We start from the raw sequence: 19,785 nt of genomic DNA on the forward strand, positions 1-19,785 counted from the left end.
CTACTTCTGCAATCTCCATTCTCAGACTTTATTCCATGTTATGGAAGCTGAAGGCTGCAGCTTGATGAGCTAGTTCATCATCTGACCACTGTGAAGTGAAATGACTTCCTCAATAAAACTCTGAAAACCCAAACCTGGGACTCACTGTCTATTCCACACCCAGTCTCTCTTAATTCCACTCCTGAGGCTGAAATTACCCACCCTCCAGCTCCTGTGCTAAACAGAAAGTGGGTGTCATCAAGAACTGAGGGCACTTGGCTTCCAACGCTCAGCTCTCAGGCCTCGGGCTGGTTTTGTGTTGAGAAAGAAGGTGGCCAAGCTACTTACAAACTTTCCCAGTGCTCTGAGAGGACCTCCTACCTGTGAAAAGTGTTTAATGAGGATCAGCAGTTAATCCCAAAAGCTTCCAGGCCTGAGAAGTCTAGGAACTGAGAAGCCAGATTCTACTCCAGGAGGACTTCATTTCACAAAACTTCCAGTTCACCTCTATTTTTGTTTTAGAAATAACTGAGAAAAAGGAGGCAATGAATGCACCAAGTCCAGTAAATGCCACCTGTGGGCTTCTCTGGAGTGAAGGTCCCTGGTCAGTCCCGGGGGTCAGAGAGCTTCAGAGAGTAGTGGCCAGAAGAACCATGGGAACTACTGGTCTGAGTGAGCAGAAATGCCACAAAGGGCTGGTCAAGGGGTGCAAGGAGGAGGGTTGTGGGATCTGCCCAGGCCAGAACACACCTCACTCCCGGTGGCCAGGAACAAGTGAGTGCCAGTGCCCTTTGACCTCCTGTGTGAACACATCCCTTGGCCACATGATACTCAGAGATCCTGCTTCATCCACAGGGTTGGGTCAGAGACACAGCACAGGGCCCACCGGCAGCCCACAGGGTGCGTGACAGGGACAAGAGTGGGGAGTCTGGGACAGGGACAGGGACCCAGCTCCTCATGGCTATATACATAAGCTTGGCCTCATATACAGCTTAACTGCATAGCCCAGGAACCCAACACACAGGCCACTGTGTCCACAGGCCTGCAGGGCCCTTCCAGATGCTTCAACCCTTCCTTCCCATTCTGCATTATCCACCTACTGGTCACACCCTCATTTATAAACAACCACATGCCAAAGGGCATGATCCCTTACAAAAGGTGCTCAGTGAATAACCAGTGAGTACACAAATGAACAGAAAACAACCTCATCTATTATCCCTTCTTTAGCCCATCTAGAAATTATGTGATAGGGTGAGAGGCTATGGCTACTTAGCCATAATGGATATTTTGCACTGCCTGAGGATTTTCAATATTGGGGCTGCCTTTCATCCCAGTCGATGTACTAAAAGAGGTGTGGTGCCAATAAGGGGAGGGCCAGAGGGCTTTCTCTCTAGGTTTTATCAAATTTTAACTCCATGCTACCAGCTGTAGGGGCTTCCCTAATTAAAAAAAAAAAATAAAAGGGATAAGAAAGGAAAATATTACGGAGGTTCCCCCAAAAATTAAAAATAAGAACTACCCTATGATCCAGTAATCATACTGCTGGATATTTACCCCCAAAATACAAAAACATTAATTCAAAAAACCACATACATCCCCATGTTTATTACAGCAGTATTTACAATAGCCAGATTATGGAAGCAATCCAAATGTCCACAGATAGACAAATGGGTAAGGACAATGTAGTACACACATACACACACACACACACACACCAGACTACTACTCAGACATAAAAAAAGGGCAATAGCTTGCCATTTGTAACAACATGAACAGACCTACAGGGTACTATGCTAAGTGAAATAATCAAACAGAGAAAGACAAATACCATATGATTTCACTCATATGTGGAATCTAAAACAAAAACAAATGAATAAACAAGCAAAAAGCAGAATTAGACCTACAAACACAGACAACAAACTGATGGTTGCCAGAGGGAAGAACCATTGGGGGGATGGGCAAATAGGAGAAGAGGAGTAGGAGGTATAGACTTCTAGCTCTGCAGTGAGTTAGTCACTGGGATGAAAGGCACAGCATAAGGAATAGTCAGTGATACTGTAATCACATTTCTGATACACTTATGGTAACCACAGCCTAATGTTTAAACTTGTCCAATCACTATGCTGTATACCTGAAACTAATGTAACATTCATGTCAACTACACTCAAATAAAAAAAAAAATGGAAAGAAACACAGCTATCAAGGGTTAACGGGGACTACTAAGAGGAAGGAAAAAGAGGAAGCCTAAGAATTATTGTCCCAGAGAAAGTTAAAGCAAGTTGGCTGGACTTCGGCTTTAAAAACAAATACATAATTTATATATCTACCCTATTTCCAATAAAAGGCCCAAAGTAATGTGCAGAGGAGCAATTCTGTGCAGGCCTCTGAACCGAATCATTCCTTTTACCAAGAGACGGTTCTAGATCTTGAGGGCAAAAGAACTGCAGAGAAGATGGCTAGATTTCATTACAGAGCCATAAAAAAGGATGAGATCTTGTGATTTGAGACAACACAGATGTTATATGCTAAGTGAAATAAGTCAGACAAAGACAAATACCATATGATTTCACTTATACGTGGAATCTAAAAAACAAAAGAACAAACAAAAAACTGAAACAGACTCACAAACACAGAGAACAAACTGGTAGTTGCCAGAGGGGAAGGGGATGGGCAGATGAGCAAGAAGGGGAATGGGATGAAGAGGTACAAACTTCCAGTTAAATACATATATCATGGAGATAAAAAGTACAACAGAGGGAATACAGTCATTAATACTGTAGCAAGTCAGTATGCTGACAGACAGTAACTACACTTATTGTGAGGAGCTCTAGGTAAAGCATAGAATTGTTGAAGCTCTGTGTTGTATACCTGAAACTAATGTAATACTGTAGGCCAACTACATTTCAATTTAACAACAAAAAAGTTGTCTAGACTTCAAGACCACAAGTACTGGGTATCACCCAACATCATGGAGATGGAATCAGACTTTTGAATCTGAGCATGAAAAACACATATGCCTATGTTTATGTATAGAGGCTCAGACAAAAGAAATCAGCAGGAAATATATAAGCAACAATATTAACAATTTTCTCAGAATGAAATAGTTAATCTTGTTTTTGGAATGATCATGTATTTTTTGCTTATGAAATATATTTCAAAGTAGAATAATGCCTTAAATCATAGGAGCTAAGCTTTTTCTAAAGCTTATTTATCTGATTTATGAATTTGAGTTCAGATAGATTTGGTGTCAACTTAAGAATATATTCTTGAGGCTCCTGGGTGGCTCAGTCAGTTGAGCATCCAACTCTTAATTTCGGCTCAAGCCATGATCTCAGGGTCATGGGATCGAGCCCTGTGTTAGGCTCTGTGGTGATCATGGAGCCTGCTTAAGATTCACTGTCTCTGAATGCTGACAAAAACTGAGGACTGATGGATGTGGGGGGGAGGAGGGATGGGCATGGAGGAGGACACTTGTGGGGATGAGCACTGAGTGTTATGTGGAAACTAATTTGACAATAAACTATTTGTAAAAAAAATAATAAAATAAACTATTAGGAAAAAAAAGGAAAAGGAACAAACTGATTAACTGAGAAAAAAAAAAAAAAGATTCACTGTCTCTCCCTCTGCCCCTCTCCCCACTCACATGCTCACTCTCTCTCTCTAATAAAAATTAAAAAGAGAATATATTCTGTAATCAGGTTCTGAGGCCCAAAAGACCATTAGACTTCCTTTAGTGTTCAAATGGACCACAGGATCATGATTCACATTTTGAGGAGACAAAAATGGAGGTGCTACTCCAATATGCTAGCCCTCACCACTAAGGGATGAAACTTCCAAAACACTTCAGGGCTGTGCTGGAGACCTCCACAACCCCACAGAGGAGGTGACCTCACTGCCATTCAGCAGATATGTGGAAGGAAAAGGAAAGCAACCAGCATCTCCTTGTGAAGGTGCAGAGAACTGGCCTACGAGAACCCCAAAGTTCTGCTCTTGTGGAACATCCTGCCATTGTATTAGGAAACCAATGGAGCAACATTTGTGGGCTACGTCTAAAGCACCTCAAATAACTGATCTGAAGAAAATCAACTCAATTCAAATATTTGCTGGGACCCCACTATGTGGCAAAAACACCTGCCCAAAGCACCCAGAGGCTTACAGAGTTGGAAAAGCCATTCAGGGTCAATCCTGAGATCTGCCATCAGGAAATATGCAGCCCTGTATCTTCATGTTTACATGTAAACTCACACTCTCTTCTGTGCTGGACCAACTGTGGACTTTTAAGGGTTAAAATCAGAAAATCAAAACTCCCTTTATTTAGCATGTTGTTAGTTCCTTCAAGTTTGTGTTTCTCACACTGCCAAAAACTTAGAGAAGATAAATTCCTAGAAACTCAGCTAAGTTTGCTAGAAAAATACCTCTTGGTATACTGCAAGTACTTTATACTTATTTTAAGACATCAAGTAAAAAACTTATTTTAGATTTACAAAGTATTAAACATTGACCTTACTATTTCTCTTTCTCCTCCTACTGTTCCTCTTTAGAGCAGAAATACCCTTTTAGCCAGTGGCTTCCAAGTTTCTGCAATTAAGTCCATTACAGGCTTAACAAACCTGAACTCATATACCCAGACACCTGCAGAGCCTAGAGCACTGTGTCACTACAGAGGAGAGTTCTGGAGCCCTGACACACCTGCCCCCAGTGTCACCCCCTTCCCCAAGCTCAGGCCATAGTCACAGGCAGGCCATCTCAACGCCTCCTGCCTGTCCTCCTCCTCATCTTCATGAGCTTCCTCCTCTCTCCACTCTACCAGCAACCCTGCTGCCTCCTCCCAGCTTCAGCTTCCCAGCCTCCCCTCCCAAACACACAAGGTTCAAACCCTCTCTTTGCAAACCAACACAGCTAAAAGCATGCACAGAGCCTGCCTCAAGTGGTTCGGATGCCACCTACACCTGAGCTGAAGGCTATCACTTATGGAGCACCTGCTGTGTACCAAGCACCAATTTCTATCCTCAAATTCTAACACCCACAGACCCAGTCTCTTCCCTTCTAGCTTCATCCTGTAGGTGTAAAATGATGCTCCTGGAGAGGATTATTCCCAGCAATTACATACTAGGAGCCCTCTGCCTTCTGTTTCCTAAATTTGATAGTGCTGGACCTTTCTCCTCCCACTTGCACAAAAGTAAATACACAGCATGAAAAAAAACCACACAAGGTCCAAGTTAACTCAAGGAGATTACAAACCCATAAAGCCAGCATATAATTCCATAGAAACCAAAGCATGTCAGGCTAATTTTTGTTTTTAAGAAAAAAGTCCCAATTATTTTTTTAAGGTGGTCATCTTTTCCAAGGACTGTTAACCTCCTAGACTGTACAAGGGGCAAAGCATCTCCAACACAACAGCTTCAGAAGACTCTCCACATTGTTAACATTTTCACCTACTTCAGCTAAAGAAAGACACTCCCACCACTACTATGCAAGAGTCACCTGTGTACACAGATGCCAGCCCTGGAGAGTAATGCAGTCCCTACAGCAGCCTGGTAACTGGGAAGGGGCACAGGGAACTTTCTGGGTAATAGAAATGTTTCTATTTCTTGATCTGGGTGGTAGATATACAAATATATAAATCATTATGCAAAGGAACTCATACTAAAATTAAAGGCAAAGTGGGCACATGGCACTTACCAAAATTCAAGAAAATCAGTTTGGCCTGTATTCCAGGACATAGTTTGATGAGAAATGGAATGGCAACATACAACCCCAGAACACAGAGAAGAATCTTCCTCAGTCGGAACCACAGGCCCTTTCTCCTGTAAGAGAGAACAATTAACAGGTCAAAGATAGCAGGTGCAATTTTGCTACTGCTTATTAACAGCTTTATGAAAATCGCTAACTAAAATCCACATGTAGCTTTCCCCACAAGAATTTTGTCAGTAAGAATACTAGCCTCCCACCTGCTTTTGTTAAAATAATTATTTTAGACAGTCTTTCAATTTGAGCTTAGAACTCTATTGCAGAGAGTGGGGGAGGGTATTTCTTCCTAAAACCCAAAGAAAGGTCCTGATGATTTTCCATGCTTGCCCTGGGATCAGAACACAGCACAGATTTCAGATCCTCAGCAAGTGCCGAACCTGAAGGCCGATCGTAGTTGCAGCTTCATCTCAGGAGAGTGGATGTCTCCAGGTCGCATGATCACCTTCCTGCAAGCCACCACAGGTGTGGGCTGCCCAATGGCTTCTCGTAGGAAGCACGAACATCAACAAAACCTGCCCAACCAGGTCCAGGGAGGGAGCAGGAGGCTGACAACAAGACTGTGGCTAACACTGCCTGTCTGGAGATTCCAGCCCACATTCTATGTGGCACCACCTGATGGAGACCCATTCTCCAGGCACCATAAGCCAGGTCTCCAGACCCTCTTCTTAGCCCACCCAGGTCCAAGACTTCCTTATCCTGTTCCTGATGCCTTTTCAAACATGTCACTAGTCAGGACGTCTGGGTGACTCAGTCGGTTAAGTGTCTGACTTAGGTTCAGGTCATGATCCCATGGTTCGTGGGTTCGAGCCCCGCGTCGGGCTCTGTGCTGGCAGCTCTGAGCCTGGAGCTTGCTTTGAATTCTGTGTCTCATTCTCTCTCTGCCCCTCCCCCACTTGTGCTCTGCCTCTCTCTGTCTCTCAAAACTAAATAAGTGTAAAAAAAATGTCCCTAGTCTAGAGATTCTAAACTTCTTGTACTAAAAGTTTCTCAACAACTAAAAGCCTGAAGCCCCAAAGAGCTTGTTTACATGGTTTGTATTTATTACTATTTGTCATGTGAGAAGTTAAAACAGAAATTTTTTAAATATCTATTCATTAGGGTGCCTTGGGTCGTGATCTCGCAGTTGTGAGATCGAACTCTGCTTTGGGCTCTGTGTTGGGCATTCTCAGCCTGCTCAGGATTCTCTCTCTCTCTCTCTCTTCCTCTTCCCCTACCCCATCCATGCATGCTCTCTATCTCAAATTAAAAAAAAAATTATTCATGTATCTAACAAGTAATCTATTACATGTTAATATAATTAACATCTTTTATAAATTATTGTATTTTCCAATACAAAAACTTTTAGTGAGAAGAGCAGCATTAACGTTTTTTATAAATTTCTTTAAGCCAGACAACTTAATAAAAGACAGATGGATTCCATCTGTTTCTGCATCCAATCTGTTGTGATATCACATGTCATGTAGCATCTGGAAAACTCAAATAATGAGTGAAAAATGCAAATAGCATCTTAGGGTTATTATGAACATCATTTTGACCTTGTGGACACTCTTAAAGGATCTTGGGGAGCACCCTTGGAAACTGCTGCTCTAACTTACAAACCAAGTCCAAACCTTAGTGGGGCTAAGTATTTATCTCTGGACTGTTTCCAAAATAACTATTTAAGGTGGTTTTAAATATATACCTGGAGCTGCTGACACATGCAATAATACAGATGCATCTCAAAAGTGTTCTGCTAAATTCAATAAGACAGACACAAAAGACTACATACCGTATGATTCCCTTTATCTAAAATTTTAGAAGGGAGGGGTACCTAGCTGGCTCAGGCCAGAGTGTGGGACTCTTAATGTAATAGGGGTCATGAGTTCAAGCCCCATGTTGGGTACAGAGACTGCTTAAAAAACATTCTAGGGGTGCCTGCGTGGCTCAGTAAGTTAAGCATCCGACTCTTGATTTTGGCTCAATTCATGATCTTGTGGTTCGTGGGTTTGAGCCCCACATTGGGCTCTGCCCTGGCAGTGTGAAGCCTGCTTGAGATTCTCTCTCTCTCTTCTCTGCCCTTCTGCTTCCCCTGCTCGTGCTCACTCTCTCTCTCTCTCTCAATAGATAAACTTTAAAAAAAATTCTAGAAGGGGCGCCTGGGTGGCTTAGTCGGTTAAGCGTCCGACTTTCGCTTGGGTCATGATCTCGCGGTTCGTGGGTTCGAGCCCCGCGTCGGGCTCTGTGCTGACTGCCAGCTCAGAGCCTGGAGCCTATTTCAGAGTCTGTGTCTCCCTCTCTCTCTGACCCTCCCCTGCTCACTCTGTCTCTCTCTCTCTCAGAAATAAAATTTTAAAAAATATTTAAAAAAAATTCTAGAAGAGGCAAAACTATAGGGACAGAAAAACAGAACAGTGGTGGCTGGCAGGTGGAGATAGAGGGAAACTGCAAGGGGCACAGGGAACTTTTAGAGTGACTGAAATCATTTTATCTTTATTGTAGTTACACATTTGTATGTGTAAATAATACGTCAATAAAGCTGATGACAAACATGCATATCTGATAAATATAATTCATTCACTCATTCACTTGGTTTGATCGATGCTATTACTGAGAACCTAGCACTCTTTGGGCAGTAAATACTAAGGGCAGCAAAGGAGGGCATCTGTATCCATGCTGTGCTCCTAGCTCAGCTGGACAGACACAGAGATGTGAGAGAGGCACCAGTGCTGGGTGACCCAACCCAGTCTGGGCTGCCAGGGAAGGAGCCACTGGCAGGAGACACGTGTTAGGGATATAGCAATTAACTAGATGAGATGGAGGAACAGTTTAAAATGACATCTTAAATTCCATTCACAATCTTCCCTTTCAGTGATGAAGGGTGTACAATATTGTGGTTAAAGGTGCTGGCTCTGAAGTCAGATGATCTAGTCCAGCATCCAACCTAGCACTTAATAGCTGTGCAATCCTGGAAAAGTTACCTAACCTCTCTGAGCTGTGGTTTCCCCCCTGCACAGAAGGCATAAAAATGGTACCTCCTTTCTGAGGCTCCTGGAAGGATTACACAATAATACACTGAGAGTGCACACCTGAGTCTCAGGTCCACAATATAGCTAAGCTGTTATCACCATCTTCTTCTTATTCTCATTAAAGGAAAAAGCATAGTGGGCATAGTGAAGAACCCTGAAAGGGAGGGTTGGGCATAATATGAGAGGTCTAAAGAGGCCAAGAAGAATTCAGGACTTCATTCTGAGAGAAAATGGAGAGCCCGTAACAAAGAAAATAGCCTGCAATCAAATGTACAACCATCAAATGCCAGATGCAAAGCTCATGCTTGGGTTCTCCGCTCCAGCCACATTGGCCATTCCTATGTTCTTCACACAATTTGTTCACTCAGCTTCCAGAGCCTGCATAATTCTGCTCAACTGTAAGGCCTTCAAGTAGCTCGTAATTTTATGTCCTCAGTGAAAGGAAAGCATATGCCTACACAAAGACTCGATTAAAAAACATTCACAGAAGTTTTATTCCAAACAGTCATTGAGATAATGCAAATGTCTATCAGTGGGTGAATGGATAGTTTGTTCTTAGAAGGGAATACTACACATGCAATAAAAAGGAGCTAACTATTGATAACATGCAACCACATAGATGAATCTCAAAATAATTATGCTGAGTGAAAGAAGCCTTGCACTATGGCCAGAACACCAGCAGACTTCTGTTTTGATACATCAGTTCACCTAAAAAAGTATTCCTATTCATTAGTAAAATCAGCATTGTCTTTTCTGTGCTATTTTGGGGTGGAGCTTCCTCCACAGATGGTGGCTTTTCATCTTCCTCATATTTTGAAATAGTTTATATAAGATGGAAACTGCTCCTTTATAAAGTTAAAAGAATTTATCAAGAAGAAATAAGGATCACATAAACAATGGAAACAAGATAATTTACTGCATCCCTTCTTAAGTAATTATTACCTACTTCTTGTGACAATTTTGTTAATTTTCTCAGAAATTCCTTTAGAGGCAACCATTACTTATTGCTGGTAGTATTGCCATTAAATGTACTTCTTGCTAGCAGCATTCCTTGTTTTTGATTACTGATAAAAATGAATATTTCCCACACAGCTGAGGAAAGCATCACCTCCATTTAGCACCTACACATGACCTGGTGTAATCACAGAGGTCCACCTTTCTCCATGCTGCACACATCCTCAGGAGGAGGAACAATTTTTTCCATTGCCTGAACAATGATTCAGTGTGCTTGTCTTTAAAGGTTACTCATATTATCAGTACCACAAATAAATAACTAGAAGCACTTGTCAAGAAGTAGAAAGGAACTGTAGAAACATATTTAATGGACAGACCTAGGATCTGTGCCATCTGGGCACCTGGGTAGCTCAGTCAGCTGAGTGTCCGACTCTTGACTTCGGCTCAGGTTGTGATCCCAGGGTCATAGGATCAAGCCACGAGTCTAGCTCTGCACTGAGCATGAAGCCTGCTTGGGATTCTCATTTTCTCTCTCTCTCCCCACCCCACCCCCACTTTGCCTCTCTTCCCCATTCATGCTCTCTCTCTCTCTCTAAAATAAAATTTTTTAAAAAAGGATATAGCCCATCAGTTGCATTCTTGGGCATTTATTTCAGAGAAATGAAAACTTACTTTCATGCAGGAACTTGTTAATGAATGTCTATAGCAGCTCTGTTCATAATAACTACAACCCAGATGTCTTTCAAGAAGTGAATGGAGAAACAAACTGTCCATACTGGCCATGGGATACTACTCAGCCATAAAAAGGAATGAACTAGGGGTGCCTGAGTGGCTCAGTTGGTAAGCAGCCAACTTCAGCTCAGGTCATGACTCACAGCGCATGATTTGAAGCTCCACATCAGGCTCTATGCTGACAACTCAGAGCCTGGAGCCTGTTTCTGATTCTGTGACTCCATCTCTCTCTTCCCCTACCCTGCTTGTGCTCACTCTTTCTCTCAAAAATAAATAAACATTTAAAAAAAATTTTTTTAAAGGAACAAACTATTGATTGTGCAACAACTTGGATGAACCTGGGAATTAAACTGAGTTTAAAAAGTCAATCAATCCCAAAAGGTGACATTTTGTAAGTACATTTATAAAAATGTTCTTGAAATGACAAAGTGATAGAAATGGAGACAAGACTAGTGGCTTCCTGGGTTTAGGGAAGGGAGGAAGGGGGTGGGGGTGGCAATAAAGGGGCAGCACTAAGGAGCCTGGTTAGGGGGAGAGCACAAATGAGTACCTTGATGTGACAGTGGTTCCACAAAGCTACACATAAAATGAGATTGGACAGCATTTCATACACACACACACACATGCACAATGCATGTATTTTTAAGTGGTGGAATTTTTTAAAATTTTTAATGTTTATTTATTATGAGAGATAGAGAGACAGAATGCAAGCAGGGGAGGGGCAGAGAGAGAGGGAGACACAATCTGAAGCAGGTTTCAGGCTCTGTGTTGTCAGCACAGAGCCTGATGTGGGCTCAAACTCAGGAACCACGCAATCATGACCTGAGCCGAAGTCAGATGCTTAACTGACTGAGCTACCCAGATGCCCCAAGTGGTGGGAACTTAATAAAGTCTTGGATTGCATCAATGTCAGTCTCCTGGGGCTGACCTTGTACTATGGTTGTGTTATATGTTACCTCAAATTGAAGAAGGCTGGTGGATGAGAACAGTGGAAACCACTGTACATTTCTGGGCAATTTCTATGAATCTATAATTATTTCAAAATAAAAACATAAAAAAGAAAAGTAACCTATCACAAAATCTAAAAGACAGAAAGTAAAATATAAATTTCCAATTAGAGCTTTAGCCAAATTCTAAGTTTTGGTATGTTATGTCTTCATTTTCATGCATCTCAAAGTAGTTTCTAATTTCCTTTGTGATTTCTTTAACCTGATGATTATAAGATGTCTGTTCTTGGGAAGCCTGGGTGGCTCAGTCAGTTAAGTGTCCGACTTCGGCTCAGGTCATGATCTCATGGTTTGTGGGTTCGAGCCCCATGTAGGGTTCTGTGCTGACAGCTAGCTCAGAGCCTGGAGACTGTTTCAGATTCTGTATCTCCCTCTGTCTCTGACCCTCCCCTGCTCACGCTGTCTCTCTCTCTGTCTCCTAGAAAAAAAAAAAAAAAAAAACCCAAAAAACTGTTTTCTTCTGGATGGAGTCATCATTACAATTATTAACACACACATTATTCAAACTGACAAATATATTTTGACAAATGCACCTAAAAATTAAATGGATTCCACTACTTTTCCAAGTGCATCATGTGTGTAGATAGATATTATTTATTGACAGAATAAAGACAGAGGTTAGCATTAATTCTATGTGGTATTGTATGTGGTTTTTAAAATTCTAAGTCCTAGGGACTTCTTCAATCAGTAAATGAGAATGCCACCACTTCTTTTCATTCCTTCAGAGTTATATGCCAAAAATCTTAGAGGGAAAAATATTTTTGATAAACTGATAGCTCAATTAAGCCCTTTTTAATTTTTGTTGACAGCCAAGAATTTAACACCACTTGACTTGCAAAATAATTTTACACCATCATTAGACATTCACTCACTATTTCTCAGAGGTTAGCCCTCTTCCCCACTCAGCCTTCATCTTGGTCTGCCTTTAGCAAGGATCCTGAGAAGTCATCTCCCCCACTCAGATATCTTATCAAGCCTCTCATCCCCAAACTTTGATATCTCAGTCCTGGTCCTGCCACTAGCAGCGATTAGGCCAATTTAGAAAGAATCTCTCTATACTTGACATGCCTTTCTAGTAATTTTCCATCCACTGATCCCCTTAACTCTACTCATTGGCTATAAATCCCAAGCTGTCACCTCAAAAGCAATTCCACACTGGACTGCACATGAAACTGCCTTTTCCACCTGGCTCCTCCTTCTGCCTCCTCCATCCCTCTGACCACACACCAGGTCTTTCCCTTCTCACCCTGGCCCACTTCCCTAGGACCTGCCTCCATTGAAGACTCTTTTTTTTTTTTTTTAATGTTTTATTTATTTCTAGGATAGAGAGAGAGACAGTGTGAGCAGGGGAGGTACAGAGAGAGAGGGAGTCACAGACTGAAACAGGCTCCAGGCTCTGAGCTGAAGTCAGCACAGCGCCCGACGCGGGGCTCGAACCCACAAACCGCAAGATCATGACCTAAGCGAAAGTCAGACGCTTAACTGAGTGAGCCACCCAGGTGCCCCACCATTGAAGGCTCTTAAGAGACTCAGGGACAAGCAGAAGCAACCACCTAAGGCTAAAGAGGATTGGAAACAGGTTGGATATTTTACCCTCCGGTTGTGGTTTAGAAACACCTGGACTGCTGCTCAGATTTTCCAAAAAGCCTCTCACCCAAACTTCCATCTACAGCCAACATTATACATCAGAGATGACAATTTTAAAAGCTTCCTCCACAAATATTATAAAGAGCATCAGCCCTCATATTAAGTAGATCACCTTAACTTGTTCCATCTTCCAAAGTACAATTAAGATAAAACAATGAAGTGGGGCCGAGAACTAACTCTTAACATAGGCTAGTGAATTTTGTGTTACTGTATTTATGCCTGACTCATGGCTAGAATTTTTGAATAAAACTGTACTGTGAGGAAGCATTTAGCTATAAAAACTGTGAAATGGTATATTCATAAAATTTGCCTATCTGATACAAAATGCTGGTATAAAACAGACAATTCACAATCATCTACATCTTCATTTTCTCTATAAGATAAAGATCACTAATGGTTAAAAATTATGACCACTATATGTAAATGAAACTATTAGAAATAATAATGGTGAAAAGCAACTTTCCATAAAAGTATAAAAGGAACATAGAATATTTTTGTTAAGAAAAAGAGTAAATTTGGGGAGCCTGGGTGGCTCAGTCGGTTAAGCATCCGACTTCAGCTCAGGTTATGATCTCACAGTTACTGGGTTCGAGCCCTGCGTCGGGCACTGTACTGACAGCTAGCTCAGAGCCTGAGCCGGTTTCAGATTCTGTGTCTCCCTCTCTCTCTGACCCTCCCCAGCTCATGCATGTTAAAAAAACATTTTTTAAAATTTTTTAAAAAAAGAAAAAGAAAACGAGTAAATTTTACACTAAAGTAAAACAACTTATTTTTCCAGAATAAGAAAATGGGCAAGCAGGATAAAGTCTGAATGGATACAGAAAGTTGTAGAAGTTTTGTTAAAAAGGAACTTTATGTTGCATTGTCAAAGCTGGCTAAGACTGGATGAATTTATTTATAAGGCGTGAAAAAAATTTAAAAATTATAAAAATGAGCTTTAGTATTAACAATACCTGAATGCAAAACTAGAGTTTGTCTTTCTTACTGTTACAATTTCTTAGGTGGTAAGTGTGGCCTTGACTGTGAAACGTTTTTCTTTACATTTTAAGACCTGCCTAGAAAACAAGGACTATATATTACCAGAATACTTTCCTGTGCCTTTATTATTATTATTATTATTATTATTAATTATTATTATTATTTCAGAAGCACAAGAGAGGTGGAGGGAGAGGGAAGGAGGGAGACTGAAGGAGGGAGGGAGAGAGAGAGAGAGAGAGAGAGAGAGAGAGAGAGAATCTCAAGCAAATCTCAAGCAGGCTCTACACTGAGTGCAGGGCTCCATCCCACGACCCTGGGATCATGACCTGAGCCAAAATCAAAAGTCGGACACTTAACCAACTGAGCTACACAGGCACCCCTTCTGTGCTTTATTTTAATGTTTGCTTGTTTGTTTGTTTCTTTGTTTTTGAGAGAGAGGGAGAGACAGAGACAAATTGTAGTAGGGGACAGGCAGAGAGAGGAAGACAAAATCTGAAGCAGGCTCCAGGCTCTGCACCGTCAGCACAGAGCCCAATATGCAGCTTAAACCCATGAACTGAGATCATGAACTGAGCTGAAGTAGGACACTTAACGACTGAGCCACCCAGATGCCCCTCCTGTGCTTTATTTTAATCTGTATCACATCTTTGACTACTAAAAAGAACTAAGATTCTCACTTTTGAAACACCTAAGCTGTTACAATCATATATCATATCATATTATCTCCTACAGCTACTTTTGAATTCTTTTATTGTCACTTTGCTTAAATAAGTAGCTAAATATTATTATTTCATAGTGATCAGACTTAGCTAAGTGTTCAAACCTTTTGACATTTTTGACAATTTGTGATGTCTGTCTTCCCCAAATCAAATCCTAAATAAAATCTTGATCTCAAATTGACTTTGGGATTTCCCAGTGATCCCCTGGAAAGTCACAAAGATTTGTTCTTTATCCTGTGAAAAGAGAGATGTTAAAAATAATTAGGTTTGGGGCACCTGGCTGGTTCAGTCAGTAGAGCATGGGACTCTTGAACTCAGGGCTGTAAATTCAAGACCCATGTTGGGTATAGAAATTACTTAAAATAAAATCTTTTTTTTGGCCAACAGACACATGAAACGATGCTCAGCATCCCTCCTCATCAGGAAAATACAAATCAAAACCACACTGAGATACCACCTCACGCCAGTCAGAGTGGCTAAAATGAGCAAATCAGAGAACTCTAGATGCTGGCGAGGATGTGGAGAAACGGGCACCCTCCTACACTGTTCGTGGGAATATAAACTGGTGCAGCCCCTCTGGAAAACAGTGTGGAACTTCCTCAAAAAGTTAACAATAGAACTCCCCTATGACCCAGCAATAGCACTGCTAGGAATTTACCCAAGGGATACAGGAGTGCTGATTCATAGGAGCACATGTACCCCAATGTTCATAGAAGCACTCTCAACAATAGCCAAAACATGGGAAGAGCCTAAGTGTCCATCAACGGACGAATAGATCAAGAAGATGTGGTTTATCTATACGATGGAATACTACATGGCAATGAGAGAGAATGAAATCTGGCCATGTGTAGCAACATGGATGGACCTTGAGGGTGTTATGCTGAGCGAAATAAGTCAGGCAGAGAAGGACAAATACCATGTTTGCACGTATAGGAGGATTAGGAAGGGATGTGAGGGCGATCTGGCTGCGACATCTGTCACCCCATTGATCGCCAGGGTTGATTCGGCTGATCTGGCTGGCTAGGCGGGTGTCCCCTTCCTCCCTCACCGCTCCATGTGCGTCCCTCCCGAAGCTGCGCGCTCGGTCGAAGAGGACGACCTTCCCCGCTAGAGGAGGACCGTTCCTCGGTCAAGGGTATACGAGTAGCTGCGCTCCCCTGCTAGAACCTCCAAACAAGCTCTCAAGGAGGATTAGGAGGAACTTAACGTAGGACCAAGGGGGAGAAGAAGGGAGGAAATAGTGGGGGAGAGGGAGAGGGGCAAACCATGAAAGACTCTTGAATGATGAGAACAAACTGAGGACTGATGGGTATGGGGAGGGGAGGGGGGAGATGGGCATGGAGGAGGGCACTTGTGGGGATGAGCACTGGGTGTTATATGGAAACCAACTAGACACTAAACTATTTGTAAAAAATAAATAAAATCTATTTTTTTTCGGAGAAAGTGTGAGTGAGGGAGGGGCAGAGAGGGGGCACAGAAGGCCTGGTTCTGACATCAGACAGCCCATAAAATCTTAAAAAAAAATTTGATATGTTGAGTTGCATAGAAGCATTGTCAAATAAGAAGAAATGTTTAACCTAAAAAAAAATAGAAATGTTTAACCTTCCCTAGGTTATATTTATATGAGCAAATATTACTAATATAAGTACTTCAGAAATTATATGCAGTTCCTAGAAATGTGTCAGCCACTTTAACAGATGGTGCTGGGATTCTGGGAGAACTGGACAGCAACAAGCAGAAGAATGAAACTAGATCACTTTCTTACACCATTCACAAAAGTAAACTCAAAATGCATGAAGGAACTCAATGTGAGACAAGAAACTATCAAAATCCTAGCAGGAAACAACCCCTTTGAACTCAGCCACAGCAATTTCTTACTTGACACATCTCCAAAGGCAAGGGAATCAAAAGCAAAAATGAACTATTGGACCTCATCAAGATAAAAAGCTTCTGCACTGCAAAGGAAACAATCAACAAAACTAATAGGCAACCGATGGAATGGAAAAAGATAGTTGCAAATGACATATTGGATACAGGACTAATATCCAAAATCTATAAGGAACTCACCAAACTCCACACCCAAAAAACAAATAATCCAGTGAAGAAATGGACAGAAGACATAAACAGACACTTCTCCAAAGAAGACATCCAGATGGCCAGCAGACACATGAAATGATGCTCAATGTCACTCATCATCAGGGAAATACAAATCAAAACCACTCTGAGATACCACTTCATGCCGGTCAGAGTGGCAAAAATGAACAAATCAGGAGACTATAGATGCTGGCGAGGATGTGGAGAAATGGGCACCCTCCTACATTGTTGGTGGGAATGCAAACTGGTGCAGCCACTCTGGAAAACAGTGTGGAGGTTCCTCAAAAAATTAACAAGAGAACTCCTCTATGACCCAGTAATAGCGCTTGTAGGAACTTACCAAAGGGATACAGGAGTGCTGATGCATATGGGGCACATGTATCCCAATGTTAACAGCAGCACTTTCAACAACAGCCAAATCATGGAAAGAGCCTAAATGTCCATCAGCTGACAAATGGATGAAGAAGATGTGGTTGATCTATACGATGGAATACTACATGGCAATGAGAAAGAATGAAATCTGGCCATTTGTAGCAACACGGATAGAACTCAAGGGAACTCGAGGGTATTATGATAAGTGAAATAAGTCAGGCAGAGAAAGAGGGAGACCATATGTTTTCACTCATATGTGAAAAAGGAGAAACTTAACAGATGACAATGGGGAAGGGGAAAGGAAAAAAAATAGTTATTGAAAGGGAGGGAGGCAACCCATAAGAGACTCTTAAATACAGAGAACAAACTGAGGGTTGATGGAGGGTGGGGGAGAGGGGAAAATGGGTGATGAGCACTTGTTGGGATGAGCACTTGTTGGTTTGTCAAACCAACTTGACAAACTATATAAAAAATAATAAATAGGGGCGCCTGGGTGGCTTAGTCGGTTAAGCGTCCAACTTTCGCTTAAGTCATGATCTCACGGTTCGTGGGTTCGAGCCCCACGTCGGGCTCTGTGCTGGCTGCCAGCTCAGAGCCTGGAGCCTATTTCAGAGTCTGTGTCTCCCTCTCTCTCTGACCCTCCCCTGCTCATGCTGTCTCTCTCTCTCTCCTAGAAATAAATAAAAAATATATTTAAAAAATAATAAAGTGCTGTCACAGAAATAACCAAATTTCCTTGTCAATTTTTTTTTATAATGAGCTCTCATCAGATCTTTAACCATGGTCATTTTAAGTCTTTTGTCATCCACAGATAGTTGTTTTACCCTGATCTCTGAAAGTGTTTGTAATCAGTTACAGTTTGACTGGAATGTCATATTTGAGAATGATGCATACAATCACATATAACCAGACAGCTTAAAAGAACTAAGGTCTACTTTTGGAGTCAATGCTTACAAAGATCTCTTAGAAAAACAGTCCTAGTACCTCACTTAAAAGTTCCCAGCCTTAAACCATGAGAGACTCTTGAATGCTGACAAAAACTGAGGACTGATGGGTGTGGGGGGGAGGGGGGGATGGGCATGGAGGAGGGCACTTTGGGGATGAGCACTGAGTGTTATGTAGAAACTAATTTGACAATAAACTATTTGTAAAAAAAAAAAAAAAAAAAAGTTCCCAGCCTTGGGGCACCTGGGTGGCTCAGTCGGTTAAGTATCCAACTTAGGCTCAGGTCATGATCTCATGGTTTGTGAGTTTGAGCCCTGTGTTAGGCTCTGTGCTGGCAGCTCAGAGCCTGAAGCCTGCTTCAGATTCTGTGTCTCATTCTCTCTCTACCCCTTCCCCACTTGTGCTCACTCTCACTCTCTCTCTCTCTCAAAAAAAAAAAAAAAAAAAAGTTCCCAGCCTTACTTACAGGTCACTGTCTGGCAGGCCCAAGAACCATAAGATATTTGGGGACTTAAAGAAGAGAGGAATTCATCCACATTTACAGGTACTGCAATTCCTGGCTTGGCTTCCTAGCTTTGAGTGGTTTTTCTAAGTTTAATCTGAGAGTCCCTATAAAGAGTTCCAGCAAAGCAAACTTAAAAAAGCCTATGTGTTCAACTGGCATTCCTACTGCACTTTTGTATGTAATCAAGTCAAATCTAATGAGAACCAAATTACTTTGTAAAGAAAAATCATCTTACTTTGATTATCCTTGATCAAAGAAAAAGTGACTGTATCAATAAATTTTATACTTCAACAGAAAAATTTCAACGGACGAATGGATCAAGAAGATGTGGTTTATCTATACAATGGAATACTACACGGCAATGAGAAAGAATGAAATCTGGCCATGTGTAGCAACATGGGCGGACCTTGAGGGTATTGTGCTGAGCGAAATAAGTCAGGCAGAGAAGGACAGATACCACATGTTTGCACATCTAGGAGGATTAGGAGGAACTTAATGGAGGACCATGGGGGAGAAGAAGGGGAGAAATAGTCGGGAGAGGGAGGGAGGCAAACCATGAGAGACTCTTGAATTCTGAGAACAAACTGAGGGCAGATGGGGTGCGGGGGGAGGGGTTGGGGGATAATGGGCATGGAGGAGGGCACTTGTGGGGATGAGCACTGGGTGTTATATGGAAACCAACTTGACAATAAACTATTTAAAAAAAAAAGAAAATATTAAACTAAAAAAAAAGAAAGAAAGAAAGAAAGCAGAAGAGACTTAGAAAGCAAAATGGAGGAAGGAAGGCCCTACCAGCCTGGCTCACTGGGTGATATCAGTGAGTAGAGCCCATACTGGACTCAGAGTAGGAGCAGGAAACACATGAGAGAGCCAAGGGCTCTGAGGCATGACTAGTTCACCCTGACCAATACTCTTGCCCTGCCAGAGGACCAGGTAAGACGAACAATATGGAGCCTGAGGGACTGAGTGGTCCCCTCAGTATCTCTGTTTGCAAGTCTCATAGACCACTCAAATTAGCATGTCCAAAACCAAGTTCTTGATCTTCCACCCTCCCCTCCCCTCAATCTGCTTCTTCTCCAGGTTCTACACCTCAGCAA

General features: G+C 41.9%; 1 protein-coding gene across 1 annotated transcript in view; it reads right to left on the minus strand.

The window, feature by feature from the left end:
* Nucleotides 1–19,785, minus strand: part of ABHD12 (abhydrolase domain containing 12, lysophospholipase) — a 69,869-nt gene that overhangs the window by 23,458 nt on the left and 26,626 nt on the right. Inside the window, exon 2 of the mRNA XM_039224431.1 lies at nucleotides 5,662–5,786. Within this exon, the coding sequence (XP_039080362.1) occupies nucleotides 5,662–5,786 (125 nt within the window). The remainder of the gene's footprint in view (nucleotides 1–5,661; nucleotides 5,787–19,785) is intronic.

This window comes from Hyaena hyaena, unplaced genomic scaffold (genome assembly GCF_003009895.1).
Source record: "Hyaena hyaena isolate Hyena2069 unplaced genomic scaffold, ASM300989v1 scaffold_1648, whole genome shotgun sequence".
NCBI classification, from domain to species: Eukaryota; Metazoa; Chordata; class Mammalia; order Carnivora; family Hyaenidae; genus Hyaena; species Hyaena hyaena.